The 23847-nt window shown below is 47.4% G+C and overlaps 1 protein-coding gene across 14 annotated transcripts in view; it reads right to left on the bottom strand.

Annotated features, from left to right (window-relative positions):
* The window catches only part of hdac4 (histone deacetylase 4), a 595905-nt gene that overhangs the window by 11574 nt on the left and 560484 nt on the right, over positions 1 to 23847 (bottom strand). For all 14 annotated transcript variants that reach the window (XM_068035894.1, XM_068035896.1, XM_068035900.1 and 11 more), the window contains 2 exons: positions 14984 to 15102; positions 14151 to 14284 (listed from right to left, as the gene is read on the bottom strand). In XM_068035894.1, the coding sequence (XP_067891995.1) occupies positions 14151 to 14284; positions 14984 to 15102 (253 nt within the window). The remainder of the gene's footprint in view (positions 1 to 14150; positions 14285 to 14983; positions 15103 to 23847) is intronic.

The following is a 23847-nucleotide window of genomic DNA, read 5'->3' as shown; positions in this document are numbered from 1 at the left end:
ATTTCATCACAGTTTTTCCACATGCCAATTTGATCAATTTTCCATGGTTCCAGCTGCAGCACGTATCTATACACGTGTACTGACTTCTACTCACATTCTTCCATTTTACAAGCAGACACCAGGACTAATGTTTGAAATTCCAGTGTTCTCACCACTGGGATGTGGCAGTCTGACAAACCCAAATGTCTGATTTCCCTCTTCCCCCACCACCACCCACCCCCCCACTCTCTTCTAGCACTAGTCAGGATATTCAACAGCCAGTGAAAAACCCTTGCACAATTTACATAATACCTGCATCAAAACAGCATTAATGTTCCTAAGAAAGGAGCAGACGTTCACAGATCATATGCAAACACAAGTAAAACCACTTGCTAAGTGCAGTGATACAGGCCTGTACAAATCTGGAACTCTCCAGATATCGTGCAATCATAGTGCACAACTCTTAAAGGAGCTGTTATTCTCTACTCGGTCCCTTTAATATTGCTTTGCTGTCTGGTATAGTTCCATTATATTCTGTATCTCAGTTCAGCAGTTATTGTCATTCAGTCCAAACTGACATTGCAGGTTCCATTTACACATTACACTGAATGTGGGAGCCACAGGACACTTGTGGCCAACTGTGCAATTTCCGATTTCCTTTATTTTGTCTGTCTTTGTAATTCTAATTAATTGGATGAATTTCATTTTAATCTCTAATACATTTTCTTGAAAAGAATTCTTCAGCCTCCCCTTTAGTAAGGAGCCGGTAGAATCAGCACAAAGATCTCGATAATTCTTAGTTGAGCTCATGATGTGTTGGGAGTGCCACAGAAATTGGAAACTGGAATGCCAGATTCCAATATCAATGGAAAGGCTGGCTCACTGGAAGGAGTGCACAGCCAAGGGTCATAATCTCAGGATAAAGGGTCAGACATTTAGGATTGCGATGAGAAATTTCTTCACTTAGAGGGTTGTGAATCTTTGGAATTCTCTGCCACAGAGAGCAGTAAAGTAGAAGTTAAAAAAAAAGATTTTTGGAAAGAAAATTTTCTCTCATATTTGTGTCGACTGAAGGAAACTGTTACAATTAAATTAAGTGTCCCTCAACACAAACATTTAATTTTGTTTTATTTGCACTGCTTGTGAAATGCATGTGACCTGCTGCATAAGTGGAAACATAGCGAAGTTTTATCAATATAATGGTGCAATGCTCCATGTGCACACACCTCCACTTGTAACTTTCTTGATCAACCAAATACACCGCCGCTGTACAAACCTACAATGAACATTTACAGGTTGTGGCATTACACTTGGAGGTATATTTTAAGAGAGTTTGAAAGTCTGAGCTTTACTAACTTTCGTATCCAGACGCATCAGCCAACACTCATATTCCTTGAAGACAAGTTTTTTTTTGAAAAGATTTACTTATATCAGACGCAATTGTTTGTGATATGCCAAAAATATTTTAATACTTCTTGAATTCTGAGTATATAGCCTTAGTCTGGAAAAATACCACACACTAAAAATGTTAATCATTATTCATAATTAACAGATGATGTATAAGTATGTATGCTCTGTACCAGTTCTGTACTAAACCTAAGGGTGACCTAAATTTTTTTTGACTGAAATGTTAAGAGCATTGTGCACGACACATTTGCTACGTTAAAGATGATCTAAATATATGTACTTTTACATGCACAAGTCCACTACAGATAGATTGGACTGTTTTTGAACGGCTGGAATGCCCAACTGTGAATGATGGCATCCACGAGATACTTGAAGGAAAAAAAAAGCTCTACAATAATACTGGATGTCACTTAAATGAACACACACACAAAAAAAATTAAACACAAACTCCAAATGGTAAACATCAGTGGTTGACTTAAGTGTTTGTTTGCAATACTTTTCAAAGCTGACACAGAAGTAGTCAAACATCTGGTTGTACATCTGTGTAAACTTGCTGTTAAACACTGTGAAATAGTGTAGCTAAGAGACCAAATGTGACAGACAATATTTACTTTATTAACTTTAGAGAAAGGGCCTTTTAAAAAAAAATATTTGTTTCTAACCACTTAGATAAAATGCATGGTACACAATGTGATGCAAAATAAATACATTTTGTCAGCAATCAAGTTAAAGACCATGGGCTGAATTTTACCGGGAAAATGCCAGACCCACCGTTGGGACCGGAAACGGGCGTGAGGCATGTCGGGGGCAGGTGCGGCGGGCTACATGCAATCCAGTGGTGGCTGGCCAATTAAGGTCAATGAGGTGTGACATCCGACCAAGGGTGTGGTCGGAGTTAGGCCTGGAGGTGGGGAGTGTAGTGTCAGTTGACCCTTGGCAGGTGCTGTGCCATTTTTAAAGGGCTGCCAGCAATGCAGTGAACTCTGTATTCCGTAGGCCTGGGAGAGGAGGAGGCGATAGTGTGAAAATACAGATGGCTGAAAGTAGACCCCGCGGGCCCCATGCTTTCCAGGTGCTTTTGCAGGCTGCAAGGGATAGAAGGCATATTCTCTACCTGAGGGACGGGAGGAGGAGACTTGGCAGCCTATCCAACCAGGCCTGGCTTCAGATAGCAGGGGAGGTCAGCAGCTGTGGGATACTGCCACTGACATGCATCTAGTGCCACAGCAGCATGATGACCTCACTTGGACAGAGAAATCTGAGTACCTCTTAATGCCTTCAATCTGGCAAAGCAGGAGGGTGCATTGAGAGGAGATTCATTAATCCCCCAGACGTGGGGAAATGGTCAGGGGATGCATGCAAACTGAGTGCGACATAGCTAAGTGGCCTTGAAAGGAGGCCCCCGTCATAGCAGAACTTCACGAGATCCCTGGAAAGGGGCCTTATGCAGGACGCATGTGTGTGCCCCCATCAGTGGCAGGTGGACTACCACCAGCCTATATCCTGGGATTGTTCTCGCTGAGTGACCAACAGCTTCCTTCCCTCTGTCTGCAAGCGAAGATAGCACCCAATTGGAGAGACTGGGCCAAAACTGGCAGCGAGCTGCCCATTCTCCATGTACTGACCCCAGTGGAGGAGGCGATCATGAAGTTGGCTGGACCTAAAGGCGGCTGGATCGTTGCAGACGGAGAGGCAGAGGCACCTTCACAAGACAGTAAGGTTGTCATGGGCCACAAGGCTGCATCTACAGCAATGGAGCCACTCTGTTTATCAGGCATCTGATGCCCACAGAGGAATCCAACAAAGGGGTGTGCGTTATGTCGGGAGAGGAGGCCCTTGACCCTTCAATGTCTCTGTTCTCTAATGCAGGTCTAGCGGTGCCTACTCAGACAGCCTCAGAGACTACGGGGGAGCCTGCCACCTCTGAAGGGGAAGAAGCAGCCTCAGAGGTTTATTTTCACCTCATACTCCTGCACCCTCCACTAGCACAGATATTCTCACCCTGGTGGGTAAGTGCTTGAGTTCAGATCTGGGCACACATCCTGGTAAGCACAGCACTGACACGCCCGAGCAGCTGATGGAGGCTGTGACAGCCCAGACCACTGACAGTTGGAGGACTGTGGGAGGGCAGAACTAATGTTGAGCTCCAGGCTCACAATGTGCCTCTGGTGTTGCCTGCATCACGGGAAATGCGGTAGCTGCAATGAGAAGTCCAGTAACATCTGGCCTAAGGTAATGTGTGCCCATGCGTGGGCAATGGAGGTGTCTATTCAGGCCTTCAGCTCGGCATCGTCTCTGACTGGTGCACTGATGTCCTTCCTGAGAGATTGGCAGCTCTGAGGGAGAGCCACATCCAGCAGAACACTCTCTGTCTGCAGGAGATTCGTGCAGATCTGCATACCCTCGGCTTGACCATGGGCTCAAGGCAGCAGTGGCAAGCGACAGGGGGACAGGGGACCTTGAGTCACCACCAGATCCTTTGCACTCAGGTCAGCAGGGAGACAGACGTCTGCCTTATTGAGGAGGAGGTGTGGCTGCCTCCCGCAGATGGGAGCTTCTCTCAAGGTGCTCCTGGTGTGAGCAGCTGCTCCTTTGCCCCTCTTCCAGTGTTACCAGATCCTCTTTCATCCTAATGACTGAGGGTGGTACAGCTTCTGTGTAAGAGGCCCTCAGTATGCCGGGGCCCTCCAGATCTAAGGCACCCAGAGAATTCCCAAAGTCATCCCTAGCCAAGGGGCAGCAAGGTCAGCAGCCTGCCTGCACCCCAGCTGACAGCACCTTGTAGGAGTTCACGTAAGAGGATAAAAATGTTATCATGGGTGATTGCGTCTTTGACATGCACAGGGTTGGGTCTGTTGTAAATGTGGATAAATCATTTCTGGTAAGCATATGACCTTCCTCCTCTTCTGAACTTTTGTTCTTTACTGCAACCCAGCCTCTGAAGAGGCTGCAGGTGAAACAACATGCTGTGAGGGGTCAACTTTGGAACCTGGCCAGCTCTGCGCTGTGCAAATGTTCAATGAGCAAATGCATCCTGAGGGAGGGAGGGAGGAAAGGGGTGAAGGGAGGAAAGGGGTGAAGGGAGGAAAGGGGTGAAGGGAGGAAAGGGGTGAAGGGAGGAAAGGGGTGAAGGGAGGAAAGGGGTGAAGGGAGGAAAGGGGTGAAGGGAGGAAAGGGGTGAAGGGAGGAAAGGGGTGAAGGGAGGAAAGGGGTGAAGGGAGGAAAGGGGTGAAGGGAGGAAAGGGGTGAAGGGAGGAAAGGGGTGAAGGGAGGAAAGGGGTGAAGGGAGGAAAGGGGTGAAGGGAGGAAAGGGGTGAAGGGAGGAAAGGGGTGAAGGGAGGAAAGGGGTGAAGGGAGGAAAGGGGTGAAGGGAGGAAAGGGGTGAAGGGAGGAAAGGGGTGAAGGGAGGAAAGGGGTGAAGGGAGGAAAGGGGTGAAGGGAGGAAAGGGGTGAAGGGAGGAAAGGGGTGAAGGGAGGAAAGGGGTGAAGGGAGGAAAGGGGTGAAGGGAGGAAGGGGTGAAGGAGGGAGGGAAGTGAGTGAGGGAGGGAAGTGAGTGAGTGAGGGAGGGAAGTGAGTGAGTGAGGGAGGGAAGTGAGTGAGTGAGGGAGGGAAGGGAGTGAGGGAGGGAAGGGAGGGAGGGAAGGGAGTGAGTGAAGGGTGTGAGTGAGTGAAGGGAGTGAGTGAGTGAAGGGAGTGAGTGAGTGAAGGGAGTGAGTGAGTGAAGGGAGTGAGTGAGTGAAGGGAGTGAGTGAGTGAAGGGAGTGAGTGAGTGAAGGGAGTGAGTGAGTGAGGGGAGTGAGTGAGTGAGGGGAGTGAGTGAGTGAGGGGAGGGAGTGAGGGTGGGGAGGGAGTGAGGGTGGGGAGGGAGTGAGGGTGGGGAGGGAGTGAGGGTGGGGAGGGAGTGAGGGTGGGGAGGGAGTGAGGGTGGGGAGGGAGTGTTGGAGTGAGTGAGGGAGGGGAGTGAGTGAGGGAGGGGAGTGAGTGAGGGAGGGGAGTGAGTGAGGGAGGGGAGTGAGTGAGGGAGGGGAGTGAGTGAGGGAGGGGAGTGAGTGAGGGAGGGAGTGGGAAGGAAGGAGTGAAGGAAGCAGTGAAGGAAGGAGTGAAGGAAGGAGTGAAGGAAGGAAGGAGTGAAGGAAGGAGTGAAGGAAGGAAGGAGTGAAGGAAAGTAGGAAGGAAGGAAAGTAGGAAAGTAGGAAGGAAGGAAAGTAGGAAAGTAGGAAGGAAGGAAAGTAGGAAGGAAGGAAAGTAGGAAGGTAGGGTGAAGGAAGGAGGGAAGGAGGGAAGGAAGGAGGGAAGGAGAGAGGGAAGGAGAGAGGGAAGGAGAGAGGGAAGGAGAGAGGGAAGGAGAGAGGGAAGGAGAGAGGGAAGGAGAGAGGGAAGGAGAGAGGGAAGGAGAGAGGGAAGGAGAGAGGGAAGGAGAGAGGGAAGGAGAGAGGGAAGGAGAGAGGGAAGGAGAGAGGGAAGGAGAGAGGGAAGGAGAGAGGGAAGGAGAGAGGGAAGGAGAGAGGGAAGGAGAGAGGGAAGGAGAGAGGGAAGGAGAGAGGGAAGGAGAGAGGGAAGGAGAGAGGGAAGGAGAGAGGGAAGGAGAGAGGGAAGGAGAGAGGGAAGGAGAGAGGGAAGGAGAGAGGGAAGGAGAGAGGGAAGGAGAGAGGGAAGGAAGGAGGGAGGGAGGGAGGGAGGGAGGGAGGGAGGGAGGGAAGGAGGGAGGGAAGGAATGAGGGAGGGAAGGAGAGATGGAAGGAAGGAAGGAGGGAGTGAAGGAAAGTAGGAAGGAAGGAAAGTTGGAAGGAAGGAATGAAGGAGGGAGGGAGGGAGTGAAGGAAAGTAGGAGTGAAGGAAAGTAGGAAGGAGTGAAGGAAAGTAGGAAGGAGTGAAGGAAAGTAGGAAGGAGTGAAGGAAAGTAGGAAGGAGTGAAGGAAAGTAGGAAGGCGTGAAGGAAAGTAGGAAGGCGTGAAGGAAAGTAGGAAGGCGTGAAGGAAAGTAGGAAGGCGTGAAGGAAAGTAGGAAGGAGTGAAGGAAAGTAGGAAGGCGTGAAGGAAAGTAGGAAGGCGTGAAGGAAAGTAGGAAGGCGTGAAGGAAAGTAGGAAGGCGTGAAGGAAAGTAGGAAGGCGTGAAGGAAAGTAGGAAGGCGTGAAGGAAAGTAGGAAGGCGTGAAGGAAAGTAGGAAGGCGTGAAGGAAAGTAGGAAGGCGTGAAGGAAAGTAGGAAGGCGTGAAGGAAAGTAGGAAGGCGTGAAGGAAAGTAGGAAGGCGTGAAGGAAAGTAGGAAGGCGTGAAGGAAAGTAGGAAGGCGTGAAGGAAAGTAGGAAGGCGTGAAGGAAAGTAGGAAGGCGTGAAGGAAAGTAGGAAGGCGTGAAGGAAGGAAGGCGTGAAGGAAGGAAGGCGTGAAGGAAGGAAGGCGTGAAGGAAGGAAGGCGTGAAGGAAGGAAGGCGTGAAGGAAGGAGGGAGGGAGGGGAGCGAGTGAAGGAAGGAAGGAGTGAAGGAAGGAAGGAAGGAGTGAAGGAAGGAAGGAAGGAAGGAAGGAGTGAAGGAAAGTAGGAAGGAAGGAGGGAGGAGGGAAAGTAGGAGTGAAGGACAGTAGGAGTGAAGGACAGTAGGAGTGAAGGACAGTAGGAGTGAAGGACAGTAGGAGTGAAGGACAGTAGGAGTGAAGGACAGTAGGAGTGAAGGACAGTAGGAAGGCGTGAAGGAAGGAAGGCGTGAAGCAAGGAAGGCGTGAAGCAAGGAAGGCGTGAAGCAAGGAAGGCGTGAAGGAAGGAGGGAGGGAGGGAGGCAGGGAGGCAAGGAGGCAAGGAGGGAGGGGAGCGAGTGATGGAGGGAGGGAGGGAGGGAGGGAGGGAGGGAGGGAGGGAAAGTAGGAAGGAGGGAGGGAGGGAGGGAGGGAAAGTAGGAAGGTAGGGTGAAGGAGGGAAGGTAGGGTGAAGGAGGGAAGGTAGGGTGAAGGAGGGAAGGTAGGGTGAAGGAGGGAAGGTAGGGTGAAGGAGGGAAGGTAGGGTGAAGGAGGGAAGGTAGGGTGAAGGAGGGAAGGTAGGGTGAAGGAGGGAAGGTAGGGTGAAGGAGGGAAGGTAGGGTGAAGGAGGGAAGGTAGGGTGAAGGAGGGAAGGTAGGGTGAAGGAGGGAAGGTAGGGTGAAGGAGGGAAGGTAGGGTGAAGGAGGGAGGGAAGGAGGGAGGGAAGGAGGGAGGGAAGGAGGGAGGGAAGGAGGGAGGGAAGGAGGGAGGGAAGGAGGGAGGGAAGGAGGGAGGGAAGGAGGGAGGGAAGGAGGGAGGGAAGGAGGGAGGGAAGGAGGGAAGGAGGGAGGGAAGGAGGGAGGGAAGGAGGGAGGGAGGGAGTGAAGTAGGGAGGGAGGGAGTGAAGGAGGGAGGGAGGGAGTGAAGGAAAGTAGGAAGGAGGGAGGGAGGGAGGGAAGGAAAGTAGGAAGGTAGGAAGCAAGGTAGGAAGGTAGGGTGAAGGAGGGAAGGAAGGAAGGAGGGAAGGAAGGAAGGAGGGAGGGAAGGAGGGAGGGAGTGAAGTAGGGAGGGAGGGAGTGAAGGAGGGAGGGAGGGAGTGAAGGAAAGTAGGAAGGAGGGAGGGAGGGAGGGAAGGAAAGTAGGAAGGTAGGAAGCAAGGTAGGAAGGTAGGGTGAAGGAGGGAAGGAAGGAGGGAAGGAAGGAAGGAGGGAAGGAAGGGAGGAGGGAAGGAAGGGAGGAGGGAAGGAAGGGAGGAGGGAAGGAAGGGAGGAGGGAAGGAAGGAGGGAAGGAAGGAGGGAAGGAAGGAGGGAAAGTAGGAAGGGAGGGAGGGAGTGAGTGAAGGAGGGAGGGAGTGAGTGAAGGAGGGAGGGAGTGAGTGAAGGAGGGAGGGAGTGAGTGAAGGAGGGAGGGAGTGAGTGAAGGAGGGAGGGAGTGAGTGAAGGAGGGAGGGAGTGAGTGAAGGAGGGAGGGAGTGAGTGAAGGAGGGAGGGAGTGAGTGAAGGAGGGAGGGAGTGAGTGAAGGAGGGAGGGAGTGAGTGAAGGAGGGAGGGAGTGAGTGAAGGAGGGAGGGAGTGAGTGAAGGAGGGAGGGAGTGAGTGAAGGAGGGAGGGAGTGAGTGAAGGAGGGAGGGAGTGAGTGAAGGAGGGAGGGAGTGAGTGAAGGAGGGAGGGAGTGAGTGAAGGAGGGAGGGAGTGAGTGAAGGAGGGAGGGAGTGAGTGAAGGAGGGAGGGAGTGAGTGAAGGAGGGAGGGTGTGAGTGAAGGAGGGAGGGAGTGAGTGAAGGAGGGAGGGAGTGAGTGAGTGGAGGGAGGGAGTGAGTGAGTGGAGGGAGTGAGTGAGTGAGTGGAGGGAGGGAGTGAGTGAAGGAGGGAGGGAGTGAGTGAAGGAGGGAGGGAGTGAGTGAAGGAGGGAGGGAGGGAGTGAAGGAGGGAGTGAGGGGGTGAGTGATGGAGGTGGGAGGGAGTGAGTGGAGGGAGGGAGTGAGTGAAGGAGGGAGGGTGAGTGAGTGGTGGAGGGAGGGAGGGAGTGAAGGAAAGTAGAGAGCGAAGGAGGGAGGGAGGGAGTGAAGGAGGGAGGGAGGGAGTGAAGGAAAGTAGAGAGCGAAGGAGGGAGGGAGGGAGTGAAGGAGGGAGGGAGTGAGTGAAGGAGGGAGGGAGTGAAGGAGGGAGGGAGGGAGTGAAGGAGGGAGGGAGGGAGTGAGTGGAGGGAGGGAGTGAGTGAGTGAAGGAGGGAGGGAGTGAGTGAGTGGAGGGAGGGAGGGAGTGAGTGAGGGAGGGAGGGAGTGAGTGAGTGAGTGAGTGAGGGAGGGAGTGAGTGAAGGAGGGAGGGAGTGAGTGAAGGAGGGAGGGAGTGAGTGAAGGAGGGAGGGAGGGAGTGAAGGAGGGAGGGAGGGAGTGAAGGAGGGAGGGAGGGAGTGAAGGAAAGTAGAGAGCGAAGGAGGGAGGGAAGGAGGGAGGGAAGGAGGGAGGGAAGGAGGGAGGGAAGGAGGGAGGGAAGGAGGGAGGGAAGGAGGGAGGGAAGGAGGGAGGGAAGGAGGGAGGGAAGGAGGGAGGGAAGGAGGGAGGGAAGGAAGGAGGGAGGGAGGGAAGGAGGGAAAGTAGGAAGGAGTGAAGGAGTGAAGGCGTGAAGGAGTGAAGGCGTGAAGGAAGGAAGGAGTGAAGGCGTGAAGGAAGGAAGGAGTGAAGGCGTGAAGGCGTGAAGGAAGGAAGGAGTGAAGGCGTGAAGGAAGGAAGGAGTGAAGGAAGGAAAGAGTGAAGGAAGGAAAGAGTGAAGGCGTGAAGGAAGGAGTGAAGACGTGAAGGAAGGAGTGAAGGAAGTTGTGAAGGAAGCAGGGAAGGGAGGGAAGGAAGGAGGGAAGGGAGGGAAGGAAGGAGGGAAGGAAGACAACATGGCTGCATAAAAGGTCTTTATTGGACAAGCTACAACTGGCAGTAAAGATCAAAGAAAACGCGAATGTATAACGGCATCACGAGACTCCCTTGCACATATCTCATTGGTCACTCTCCTGTTGGCCGTGGGGATCTTCATCCGACATGGCTTGCCCACCTTCCCCCTCTGCAACCTCATCACCTGAGCAGGCAGTACGCTCCTCACTTTCCTCATTGCTCATTGGCTCCACTTTTTCGGTGCAGGTTGTGTAGTGCACAGCAGACCACCATAATACACGAGACCCTAGTCGGGACATACCGATGGACTCCAACTGGACTGATCTCGGCACCTGAATCTTATCTTGAGCAAACCAATGGCCTGTTGTTTGTTTGTTTGCGCTGTTCCGTGGCAGGCATTGTACCTCACCTCTGCATCGGTGTGTGGATTCCTCAGCCATGTCCTCAGTGCGTAGCCCTAGTCTCCAAGGATCCATCCTTGAAGGCAGAAGGGAGTCCTGAAAAGTTCTGGCACCTGGGACTGCCTCAAAATATAGGCATTATGGCAACTTCCCTGAAAGTGTGTACAGACCTGCAGGATCCATTCACGGCAGTCGCAGACATTGAGTGAGTGGAAGCCCTACGTGTTGATGAAGGCCACTGGCTGGTGTTCAAGCGCTTTGACAGCCACATGCATTCAGTCGATGACAACCTGCACCTGGGGAAATCCAGCGATGGCCCCGAATCTGATGGTCCTCTCAGCTTGAGAGTTGGGATCTGGGCAGAAATGCACAGTTGCTGGCCATCCCGAAAAGGGCACTGGTGACCTCCTTGATGTACCGATGGGCTGCTGACTGTGAGATCCCAGACATGTACCCAGTGGATCCCTGGAATGATCCAGGAGGTGAAGAAGTTCAGTGCCACAGGGACTTTCAGCGCCATTGGCGTTGGATTTCCACAAAATTAGCACCACAGCCTCACAGCTCCAGCGACTCGGGTTCGGTTCTCGGTACTGTCTGTGCGAAGTTTGCAAGTTCTCCCTGTGACCTCGTGGGTTTCCGCCGGGTGCTCCGGTTTCCTCGCACAGCCAAAGACTTGCAGGTTGCTAGGTAAATTGGCCATTGTAAATTTCCCCTAGTGTAGGTAGATGAATGGTGGGGATGTGGTAGGGAATATGGGAATAATGTAGGATTAGTATAAATGGGTAGTTGATGGTCAGCACAGACTCGGTGGGCCGAATGGCCTGTTTCAGTGCTGTATCTCTCTATGATTCTAAAATGCCCTGGGGCACAGCTCATCCTCATCATGACGGGCGGCACAGTGGCGCAGTGGTTAGCACCGCAGCCTCACAGCTCCAGGGACCCGGGTTCGATTCCGGGTACTGCCTGTGTGGAGTTTGCAAGTTCTCCCTGTGTCTGCGTGGGTTTTCTCCGGGTGCTCCGGTTTCCTCCCACAAGCCAAAAGACTTGCAGGTTGATAGGTAAATTGGCCATTATAAATTGTCACTAGTATAGGTAGGTGGTAGGGAAATATAGGGACAGGTGGGGATGTTTGGTAGGAATATGGGATTAATGTAGGATTAGTATAAATGGGTGGTTGATGTTCGGCACAAACTCGGTGGGCCGAAGGGCCTGTGTCAGTGCTGTATCTCTAATCTAAAAAAAAATGACACACAGGTCAGTGATTGTGCCTCTCCAGGGAGGCACAGTCTTCGCTGGCACTGCCTCTCGGACATCTGCCGGTAACTGAACCTCGATCTATAGACCTTCTCTGGAGGGTACCTCCTTCTGCGTGGGTGAGCACTTGAGAGAGAGATACAGCACAGAAACAGGCCCCTCGGCCCACCGAGTCTGTGCCGACCATCAACCACCCATTTATACTAATCCTACATTAATCCCATATTCCCTACCTTCCCTCAATTCTCCTACCACCTACCTACACTAGGGGCAATTTACAATGGCCAATTTACCTATCAACCTGCAAGTCTTGGGCTGTGGGAGGAAACCGGAGCACCCGGCAGAAACCCACGCGGTCACAGGGAGAACTTGCAAACTCCGCATAGGCAGTACCCAGAACTGAACCCGGGACGCTGGAGCTGTGAGGCTGCGGTGCTAACCACTGCACCGCCACTGAGCACCCCTCTCTTTCTCCCCGCACCCTTCTCCACCATCTGGAGGCTGCTGCTGAACCTCCTGTGCGCTCACAGGCTGTTGTAGTGCCGATGCAGGTGCCTGGCCTTCCCTTCCGCTCTGCTGCATCTCATCAAGGGGGTCTCCAAAGCCTGGATGAATGAGGCCCATAATAGGTGGCCTCTCCATAAATGCAACTCTTTCACTGCCAGTGGCCCCTACTGCTTGCCCCCGCTTTGCAATGGCCCCTGCCCCGTAGGTCAGACACCATTCCCCTCATTTTTCAGGCAATGGCGTGATGCCCACCCCTTGTCACCCTGCCAGGCAGTCGATGGTTACCCTCCTGATGGCCTCCCTTAGCAGCCAGCCATTCTCTCCTGCCTTTATGTCGCCGCCTTGAAGGAGGTGAGCCTCTGAATTCCTGTGAAACCCATGCACTGCTTATGAAATTCAATCCCAAGCATAAAATTGCTTTCAATTGGCCTCTTAACTATCCATCATGTCTCCCTTGAACTCCACCCTCTATGTTTGCTGCCATTGGTAATATCGAGATGGGACTGTCACAACGTCTGACTTCCTGCCCATGCCCCATCCCAATTTTATGACCTCCACACACCTCTGTTCCTGTCCCCTGGGTTGGCTTAAAATTCAGCCCCATGAATATTAAAGATTTCTAACTTGCTAAGCAAAAATTCCAGATGTAACCAACCTTGATGCTTAACAGTATTTAGCACAGTAACAGGTCATAAGCACCTGATACTTTGTCATATTTTGAAGGAATCAGAGAATATCTTTCTCATGTAAACCTATTGTTTTTACTCCAAGATTAGTCAAGCAGCCTAGTAAATAACTGTGTGCCAGTACAATATCGTTATCAGGTTACAGGTTCCTACAACAAATGCAGGCATTGCAAGTTCGTGAGGGCCTGAGAAATTTTGTTTAGTTTGGCTAACGAAGAAGAAAAAAATTCTATTTTGGAAAATAAAGGTATATTATTGTGAACAAATCAAAAAATGTTAAAGACTACAAGAACAGTTCATTTGTATTATTAACTTAGCTGTAAAAAGGTCACTGCAAAAATCAAAACCTTGGAATCTTCTTGTAAATGTTTCTAAAAAAAAAAGACCACATGGTGTAAACTATACTGATAGTAATAAAAAGGCTGCAATGGATCACACAGTTGAAATGGCTGCTGAAACTCACTGTCCAGAATCATAGATAATGGACAGCCATTTGGGTGGAGCAACAGACAGCCCATCACTACCAGCTAAAGTGCATCTCAGCAATAGAAGCAGAGAAGGGGCAAAGGGTAAGGAAAGTAAATCAGAAGGGAAAAGAATCAGTCATTTAGGGCTAGTTGGTATTACATGTTACTAGGAGTGACAGTCAATGCTATTAATTGGCACTGCTCATCCATATTGGGCTTCACACAGGCAGCTCTCGATCTGCCAAGTCAATTGGTGAAGCACTGAGCAGTGGCTTTCATGGGAGCAGGATGAATATTAAGCGCTCAGTCAATACTTCTGTGCAACTTACAATGCCAAAGGGTCAGGTGCTGGTCACATGTCTGCAAAATGTTGTGTTGTGTGGGTTGACCCATGAGCAGTAAAAGAGAACAAAAAGCAGAGGCAGAAACAAGAAACATGAGTAGAGCACTGGCAATAAGCTTAGGCTGTGCTAAACTGTAACTATCATCGCTCACTTCTCCTGTGGGAGAATATTCATTTCACCAGGAGCAGAATTTCAGAACAACCAAAAGTTTTGCATCATAAACTATAAGTATGGTGAACTACCTATAGCATGCAATACATTGGCATATGTGCCGCAGAGCAATTGTTCACTGCTGTAAGTCCACATGTTGAGTCCCCAAACTTAGTTGAACTGCTGCGCAGAGGGTGGATACCTCCATAGCTGGGAGGCAATGGGTTGAAGAGACAACCTCTGAGCAGATGGTTTCAGAGTCACATTGCTGGATGCAAATGGTGAGCGGCATAGGCAGATCAGTGAATGGGAGAAAAATGCCTTAAAAAGGAATACCTTACAAGAAAAAAAATGAAGTATGGAAATATTTGTGCAGAATTGCAGTTTATCAAATAAATGTAATAGTTCTACTAGGATATATTGACAAAACTCCTTAGCACACTCCCCAGCTCATTGTTGCAATTGCTCATTACAATTAGTTAATCTATGTTACTGATGAACTAGTCCGGTGGAATTACATTTCTTCTGGAAGCCTGCCTTCATCTCATTCATAATCTGTAGCAAAAGGCGCACCTGTGAGTTCTTGAACTTGTCAGCTTACAATGTGCATTGATGTTTTACCTCATTTCCAAGTAAAGCAGAAACACATGCTTCTGAGGCATCACAAATGGCAGTGAGATCATGGCCCCCTTCCAGGGCTAGCACGACACGGCCTCCAGCCAGGCCCATCAGCTGTTTGGTAAGGTAGCCAAAACCTGTGTCAGGAAAGAGGAAATACAAGCGAAGTCAAAGGTCAGAAGCCTACTTTAACTCTTGGCAAATGATCAAAGATTCCAAGTATTACATCACATCTGAAATGGCCACCAGGGATTACTGGGACTAAATGTATAATATAAGCCAGGCTTAATTTCAATAAATACAATTTACTATTTCAGCTCAAGTCTTTTTGATCTTCTGTTTAATATATGCATTTTTTGTGATAAATGTTTTGGATTTCCTAAAGTGGCACGCCATCTACTTCCTAAGGGCCTCCAAAAAAAATGCCCACTTCTCAATTTCTTTGAGGCAAAAGCAGCAAACGGAACATATAAACAAATATCTCAGAAATGCGTATGATTCCTATTCATGAAGAAAACCATTAACCATATGGTCTTAAATTCTTGCTATTTCAATTCTCAAATTCTAACATATACTCTTTGTTTATGACTTTTTGAACAAAGACTCATTTTACAGCTCGACCAGTAAACGCATGGCTTCTCTGAAGGATTTAATGCTCTTTTTGAATACTGGTGCTCATATGTTCCTTCCCTCCTGGTTCGAGCTGGAAAATGTGGGTCATTTACGCTCACTAATTTGGCTGTCAGAAGTTTGAGAGATTTTAAAAAACTTTGCTCGAATTAAACCACCCACTTGAAATAAAACAATAACTTCATTTGTCACATGAGCAAACTTACATTTAGCTGAGACTTTGTAACCTCCAAGTGGGGCAGGGTGTCCTTCTACTGCATCAAATCCAGAGGACACAAGTATCATATCAGGGGCAAACTCATTAGCAATGGGCATCACCACTGTCCTGTAAAGAAAAACAAGTATCATCCTGCTTCAGACTGCGCCATAAATAATTACTAATGTTCATGATACTCCCTATTGTTCAAAAAATTCTGTCTCTAATTAAAAAGATCAACAGTGAAGATATTACCAGAAGAAGTTTATTTTTGGTTTTATTTTACACAAAAATTTAGAAATTAAAAAGCTACTAATTTTATATCTAGCAAACCATTTTAAAAGTAATATTTCCTCAACCGAGGATTTCCCCCCACTGTGGTTGACAGGGCCCTCAACCGTGTCCGACCCATTCCCCGCACCTCTACCCTCACCCCTTCCCCTCCCTCCCAGAACCGTGACAGGGTTCCCCTTGTCCTCACTTTTCATCCCACCAGCCTCCATATCCAAAGGATCATCCTCCGCCATTTTCGCCACCTCCAGCGTGATGCCACTACCAGTCGCATCTTCCCCTCCCTTCCCCTGTCAGCATTCCGAAGGGATCGTTCCCTCCGCGACACCCTGGTCCACTCCTCCATTACCCCCACCACCTCGTCCCCGTCCCAGGGCACCTTCCCTTGCAATCGCAGGAGGTGTAATACCTGCCCATTTACCTCCTCTCTCCTCACTATCCCAGGCCCCAAACACTCCTTTCAGGTGAAGCAGCGATTTACTTGTACTTCTTTCAATGTAGTATACTGTATTCGCTGCTCACAGTGTGGTCTCCTCTACATTGGGGAGACCAAGCGCAGACTGGGTGACCGCTTTGCGGAACATCTCCGCTCAGTCCGCAAGCAGGACCCTGAGCTTCCGGTTGCTTGCCATTTCAACACTCCCCCCTGCTCTCATGCTCACATCTCTGTCCTGGGATTGCTGCAGTGTTCCAGTGAACATCAACGCAAGCTCGAGGAACAGCATCTCATCTACCGATTAGGCACACTACAGCCTGCCGGACTGAACATTGAGTTCAATAATTTCAGAGCATGACAGCCCCCCACTTTACTTTCATTTTTAGTTATTTTTTCTTCCTTTTGTTTGCATTCCTTTTTACATTTTTTACAATCTTTTTTTGCATTTATTTCATTTCATCTTAGTTTGTTCAGTTTGCTTACCCACTGTTTTTTTCAGGTTGTTTTTCTTCAGGTTTGCACTTGCTGATGTTCAATATTCAGTATATTCACCCCTAATCTGTACTAATGCTTTGTCTTTCAACACACCATTAACATATTGTTTGCCTTTGCTCCGTGACCTTTTGGTCAGCTATGTGGCCTGGTCCAATCTGCACCTTCTCCTTTGTTATCTCTTGCCCAACCCCCACCTCACTTGTTTATAATCTGTGACTTTTCTAATATTTGTCAGTTCCGAAGAAGGGTCACTGACCCGAAACGTTAACTCTGCTTCTCTTTCCACAGATGCTGCCAGACCTGCTGAGTGAATCCAGCATTTCTTGTTTTTGTTTCAGATTTCCAGCATCCGCAGTATTTTGCTTTTATTAAAAGTAATATTGTTGTCTTAAAATATTAGGAAGATGTAGCAGTTGAATTTTAACCCTTTGATTTTTACTGAAGTTATTGCAGCAGTGTAGTGGTCCTAAGCACTGGAATGCTAACATCCTGCTACTTGAGCATGAGAACACAGTTTAATAGTTAACTCTGCTCTGATCCCAATCTGAGCTGCAAACAGGTTAACAGTGATGCATCATAGCAAAATGGCTGAAGCTGCATGTTGTTGTCCCAGAAGACAGACAGTTATAGTCTGGCCCCAATCAGGGCGCGTATGGAAGGGCACCAACAGGTTTTTACTCTGCTTTATTCTTGGGAGGCGGGATGGGGAAGATTCAAATCTGAGAATCCAGCTGTTAAATGCATAACAATTTCCATCCAAAGATGGAGAACAGTGGAAATGAAAGGTACATATCTTACAAAAGATCTCATACCAGAAAGATTCATTGTTACAGCACAAAATTAGGCCCTTTGGTCCACCAACTCTGCATCAGTCTATACAAACACCTAATCTAATCCCACTCCTGCTTGCTCCCCATATATTTTAATATACCTCTTATTCAAGCAATTATCTAATTCTTGTTGCATGTGTAGAATATTTTACTTCACTTTCTGTGTAAAAAAAAAAAATACTTTCTAACTCTTTAATTTAATTCTTTTCATGAAGATCTTACAGTCTCACCGGTCAGTGCAGACAATTGATCATTATTCAGTCTACAAGCAATCAAGATTTACTCCTTTATAATCTTTTAAGGTCTTCGTCTTGAATCTACAATGCACCCTTTCCATATCCTTCCTATAATACAGTTCTAAGACTTTACACAATATTCCCATTGCCACCTAAGGTCTTTTCTGTTGCAGTTATTCACCACTTCTCTCCCAAGTTAGTTACTATTTTGAACTAAACACAGGCATACTAGAAACTAGCAAAGGCTGATTCCAAATGTTAAATTGTATTTTTACACTACCCCTACAACAGAGGCAGTCTGGAAAATGGGCATGCTTACAAAGACAAAGGTAATAACTGACACTATATCTCCCAAACATTGAGAGTTTGATGGTGTTTTATGTTTAGGGCGGAGTAGTTGGCAATCATACTTTGGAAAAACCATCAGAAGGTTTTCATGTGTGACACCTACAGATTATGGTGAAATCACTTAAAATATACAACGGTTATGGAAACCAATCATCTTCTGCATGCTGGACTTTTCATTAACTGCAATGAAAGAATGACAGTACACATGACTCCAACCAAATTCTGACCACCTCCATCTGGCCTTCTTTCCAGTGGTGCAAGGCAGAGATCTAAACCAATCAACAACTCAACTTATTCACACATCTTGCTTTAGTAAAATGGAGAATTACTGTGCACATAATAAATAGACAGCTGGTTTGTTACAAGTATACAATTAAATTAAATGGTTTTAATGAGCTCATGGGCTGAAAGAGTGAATTTTCTGTTTGCCACAGAGCTGTTACAGTACCCAGTATATCAGTTCCTAGAATACACTACAGATAAAATGTAGCTAGAATACACTACAGATAAAATGTAGCTGTTACAAAAATTTCTAAATTCACTTGTAACAGCCCTTCAAAACACTCCCACAGGGGATGCTGAGACCAAGTGGGCCCACATCAGAGACGCCATCTATGAGTCAGCTTTGACCACCTACGGCAAAAGTACGAAGAGAAATGCAGACTGGTTTCAATCTCATAATGAAGAGCTGGAACCTGTCATAGCCGCTAAGCGCATTGCACTGTTGAACTACAAGAAAGCCCCCAGCGATTTAACATCCGCAGCACTTAAAGCAGCCAGAAGTACTGCACAAAGAACAGCTAGGCGTTGCGCAAACGACTACTGGCAACACCTATGCAGTCATATTCAGCTGGCCTCAGACACCGGAAACATCAGAGGAATGTATGATGGCATGAAGAGAGCTCTTGGGCCAACCATCAAGAAGATCGCCCCCCTCAAATCTAAATCGGGGGACATAATCACTGACCAACGCAAACAGATGGACCGCTGCGTTGAGCACTACCTAGAACTGTACTCCAGGGAGAATGCTGTCACTGAGACTGCCCTCAATGCAGCCCAGCCTCTACCAGTCATGGATGAGCTGGACATACAGCCAACCAAATCGGAACTCAATGATGCCATTGATTCTCTAGCCAGCGGAAAAGACCCTGGGAAGGACAGCATTACCCCTGAAATCATCAAGAATGCCAAGCCTGCTATACTCTCAGCACTACATGAACTGCTATGCCTGTGCTGGGACGAGGGAGCAGTACCCCAGGACATGCGCGATGCCAATATCATCACCCTCTATAAAAACAAAGGTGACCGCGGTGACTGCAACAACTACCGTGGAATCTCCCTGCTCAGCATAGTGGGGAAAGTCTTTGCTCGAGTCGCTCTAAACAGGCTCCAGAAGCTGGCCGAGCGCGTCTACCCTGAGGCACAGTGTGGCTTTCGTGCAGAGAGATCGACCATTGACATGCTGTTCTCCCTTCGTCAGATACAGGAGAAATGCCGTGAACAACAGATGCCCCTCTACATTGCTTTCATTGATCTCACCAAAGCCTTTGACCTCGTCAGCTGACGTAGTCTCTTCAGACTACTAGAAAAGATCGATGTCCACCAAAGCTACTAAGTATCATCATCTCATTCCATGACAATATGAAAGGCACAATTCAACATGGTGGCTCCTCATCAGAGCCCTTTCCTATCCTGAGTGGTGTGAAACAGGGCTGTGTTCTCGCACCCACACTTTTTGGGATTTTCTTCTCCCTGCTGCTTTCACATGCGTTCAAATCCTCTGAAGAAGGAATTTTCCTTCACACAAGATCAGGGGGCAGGTTGTTCAACCTTGCCCGTCTAAGAGCGAAGTCCAAAGTATGGAAAGTCCTCATCAGAGAACTCCTCTTTGCTGACGATGCTGCTTTAACATCTCACACTGAAGAGTGCCTGCAGAGTCTCATCGACAGGTTTGCGGCTGCCTGCAATGAATTTGGCCTAACCATCAGCCTCAAGAAAATGAACATCATGGGGCAGGCCGTCAGAAATGCTCCATCCATCAATATTGGCGACCACGCTCTGGAAGTGGTTCAAGAGTTCACCTACCTAGGCTCAACTATCACCAGTAACCTGTCTCCAGATGCAGAAATCAACAAGCGCATGGGAAAGGCTTCCACTGCTATGTCCAGACTGGCCAAGAGAGTGTGGGAAAATGGCGCACTGACACGGAACACAAAAGTCCGAGTGTATCAGGCCTGTGTCCTCAGTACCTTGCTCTACGGCAGCGAGGCCTGGACAACGTATGCCAGCCAAGAGCGACGTCTCAATTCATTCCATCTTCGCTGCCTTCGGAGAATACTTGGCATCAGGTGGCAGGACTATATCTCCAACACAGAAGTCCTTGAAGCGGCCAACACCCCCAGCTTATACACACTACTGAGTCAGCGGCGCTTGAGATGGCTTGGCCGTGTGAGCCGCATGGAAGATGGCAGGATCCCCAAAGACACATTGTGCAGCGAGCTCGCCACTGGTATCAGACCCACCGGCTGTCCATGTCTCCGCTATAAAGACGTCTGCAAACGCGACATGAAATCGTGTGACATTGATCACAAGTCGTGGGAGTCAGTTGCCAGCATTCGCCAGAGCTGGCGGGCAGCCATAAAGACAGGGCTAAATTGTGGCGAGTCGAAGAGACTTAGTAGTTGGCAGGAAAAAAGACAGAGGCGCAAGGGGAGAGCCAACTGTGCAACAGCCCCGACAAACAAATTTCTCTGCAGCACCTGTGGAAGAGCCTGTCACTCCAGAATTGGCCTTTATAGCCACTCCAGGCGCTGCTTCACAAACCACTGACCACCTCCAGGCGCGTATCCATTGTCTCTCGAGATAAGGAGGCCCAAAAGAAGAAGAAAAATGTAGAAGCAACAGGATGTAGGTGAAAAGGTACTAAATTGGATAGCGATTTTTAAAAATGGTTTAGTGTTGCAGTGTTAAGTGTTTGCTCCCCCACAGCATTTGCCAATCGAGATACAAGAGTCACATTAGAAAAAATACTTAATCAAGCATGACACCACTGAGTTACCTGGGACAGCCAATGACTAGACAAATACTGCAATTGAACTGAACCAAAACTGATTTTCTCTTTAAGCTGCAGATTTACAGGACTTCTAAGGCAGCTTTTGTTAAAAATATTTTCAATGGGTTATACTTGTGTTTCAACGACAATGGGGAAAAGTGTAAACAATGTCTACAATGTTCGTACAAAACAGTTAACTGCATTGATCCATGTACTAAACAAGAAATTCATCTGTGACACTCAGTGCCACAACGAGGTCAATTTAATCCCATGTGACTGCAGGACTAAGATGGGACTCATTTAAAACAAAGCCATATGTATTCAACAGGTACTTGCTTCAACAGGACTATAAACCAGAACTGAAGTATACCAATAATACTTTCCATCCAACAGTAAATATACTGATTTGGCATGAACACGAGGTGAATTTATGGCATCTAAATGTGTTTCCTTTTTGTCTACGTCAATGTTATTAGTTCAGAAAAGGCCGCATCATTTCACGAAGAAATCCTAATCTTCGAGGAAGTAATGAAATGACCCACGATTTAAAATAGCATCTGCAACAAATTGCAATGTATGCAATAAATCTTCTTGGAAGTTGGAAGGCATCATTTCCCCCTTTCATGCTAAACTGAAGCAGCTAAGTTATCAGAATCAGCATGTCCATTTTTCTATTCCTTTGTTTAGTGGCAAAAACAGGCCAAGGACATTTCTTAAACTCAGGCTCATCATCCAGTCTCTGGAGGTTGAACATGTGCCACGGTAGGGCAGGAGATTATCACAGTTTTTCCAGAAATAAACTGAATAGGAAATACATTTCTGGTATTGAGTTTAACATCTCAATACTGTATGTGTGTTATAATCCCTATTTGTGCAGCTAAAAATTACATCAGCAAACAGATTTTTTCTAAACCTAAAAATTTTAAAGAGTCCTCAACCTGACTTTGAATATGGGAAGGAAGAGTCAGAAATGTATGCTTCATTTTTGTCGCAATGACAATGCCACATGCACGTGAGGCAATGGTTTGTTTTAAAATGATGTGGGCCATTCTGCTCTGCATTTGTGAAGAAATGCAAGAGATTCACGAAGATTCTTAATGAAAATGGTGCCCCTTTGAAGCGCACTGACTATGCAGAAGATAAACAGAAGAAGCCAGCAGTGAACTCATTAAGCAGAATATGACTCACTTGTGACGTGTCCCTTGAGCTATTTGGTCAGCCTCACTTGTGGAGCTATATTTATCACTTCTTGAAGCTGACTAGGACGTAATATGTAAAATAAGTGAGTTTTTGTAATGAACATATTACAGACCCAAAGTTAAAGGGCAATGGGAAAACCAAAATAAATAAAACTTAACCTCATAAGTTACCAACAAGAATAATAAAGCAGCAACATAAATGGATTAAACCAACTTATGCCAGGTAAGTTGTGGTGAACGGAGTTAGCTGTACATGTAGAGGAACAAATGGAGTGTGATTCAGACAAAAGACTAGGAGAATGAGGTCGGTAGCTGATTTGATTTTTACTGTGAAGAACATTAATGAAACAAAATATTTTTTACAAACTCGAGCTTTTACACAAACCACCAACCTCGCTGCAAAGTATTGAACAGTATTTTGAGCAGCTACTCCGCATGCTTCTCTCCCTGCTTTGAAGTAGAACTAGGGTTTCATTGCAAAGCCATAGATATGAGTGGTCACAGCACAGAAATCATCACTTCTTCACACTGCCGGATGGTATAACTGAGATGGCTAATATTACTGTGCCCAAATCACCTGCAATTCCTAAGCTTGAAGTCCATGAATGATAAACATGTACACAAAAGTAATGTTCAAGATAAGGATCGTTCTTTTCCTTCCAATGCAAAATAATAGCTTAGCTTAGATCCAAGTGTTGTCTGTTCTGTCTTCTAATGCCATTACCTTTCCTAAACTGCACCCCCCCATCCGCCCAGGCACAATCTGCCGATGTTAAGAATTCTATTTGTTATCGGAAAAACGGGAGTCGTGAATTCTATGCAATTCAATGGTAAAACACACTGGCATAGCAATTTTGCTCATAGTGAATACTACTCCACTGGGGGGTAGGTGGCAAGCAAAAAACTGGATACTTCTCCATATGAAATGAGGTAGGGACTACAAAAAAAAAGAAAACAATTAAAGAAAACTGAAAGTGAGCAAGTCAACACAGACTATCTTTGCCCACATTTCTAGTTACAGTTTGAGGTCATACTGGTAGAGGTGTATAGACAGGTTACATAACCACATCAAGAAGAAAGGTGCACGGCAGTGGGAAACCTAAAGGGTGGGAGGGAGCAACAAAAATAGGGCATGTATTTCAGATAGATATCATTGTCTACATGATTATATCAGTCACATTAGTCACTGGAGAAAGGGTTAACCTTCTAGTATGGGGCATTCAATAATCAAAATTGCGTGCTTTCCACAACTGTACTCTGGCTTCAATGACCTTGGAACAGCTGTTCTCTGCATGCATGTCTGGCCATGAAAAAGGACATCTGCTCAAAACACTGACCAGTGCTTTTTTATTTGAACCACAAAATTAATAACCATTTAAGACATTTATAAGCCTGTGTGTTGCACCCAACAATCACCTGACCTATAGTCTTGCTGTCACTCTACATTGATAGAGCAAGCACTGCAAAAATGGGAGGATCATTACCCTATTGGAAACCGTCTCACCTTAAAAATACACATAAAAAAAGTATTGTACTGATTGTAGCATTTCAATTACAGCCCAGTCTTTAGCCTAATCAAAATACCTGCGTTGCAAAATTTCTTCCACTGCACATGGTTTTTCATTGAAAGTGTTATGTTATTGATCACTTCACTGACAATGCAATTTCTTACCCCTTCCCTCACCCCAAACCCACATAGCAAGCCAATAAACATTTGCATTAAAAGATATTGAACGGTTTCCTCAGTTGTTTGACTGCTAATTTACAGGCTCCCGTCATAAGGCATTGAAAATAAAATAGGTTACAAAAGACAGTACTGGAGCCAAACGTGACTGACTGTTTCCCTTGGAATAGTGCTGCAAAATCATGTTGCGCTCACACGCAGTTGCTATGCACCGGTGTCACTGTGTGCACTGAAATCCTCTGTGAAGTTGTAATACTCTTACCCCTCCTCCTCAGTAATTTTCCTACATTTACACAGAGACCG

The sequence above is a fragment of the Heterodontus francisci genome, chromosome 7, assembly GCF_036365525.1.
Source record: "Heterodontus francisci isolate sHetFra1 chromosome 7, sHetFra1.hap1, whole genome shotgun sequence".
NCBI lineage: Eukaryota > Metazoa > Chordata > Chondrichthyes > Heterodontiformes > Heterodontidae > Heterodontus > Heterodontus francisci.
The sequence above is the reverse complement of the archived record's forward strand: the minus strand, read 5'-3'. Positions and strand labels throughout refer to the sequence as shown.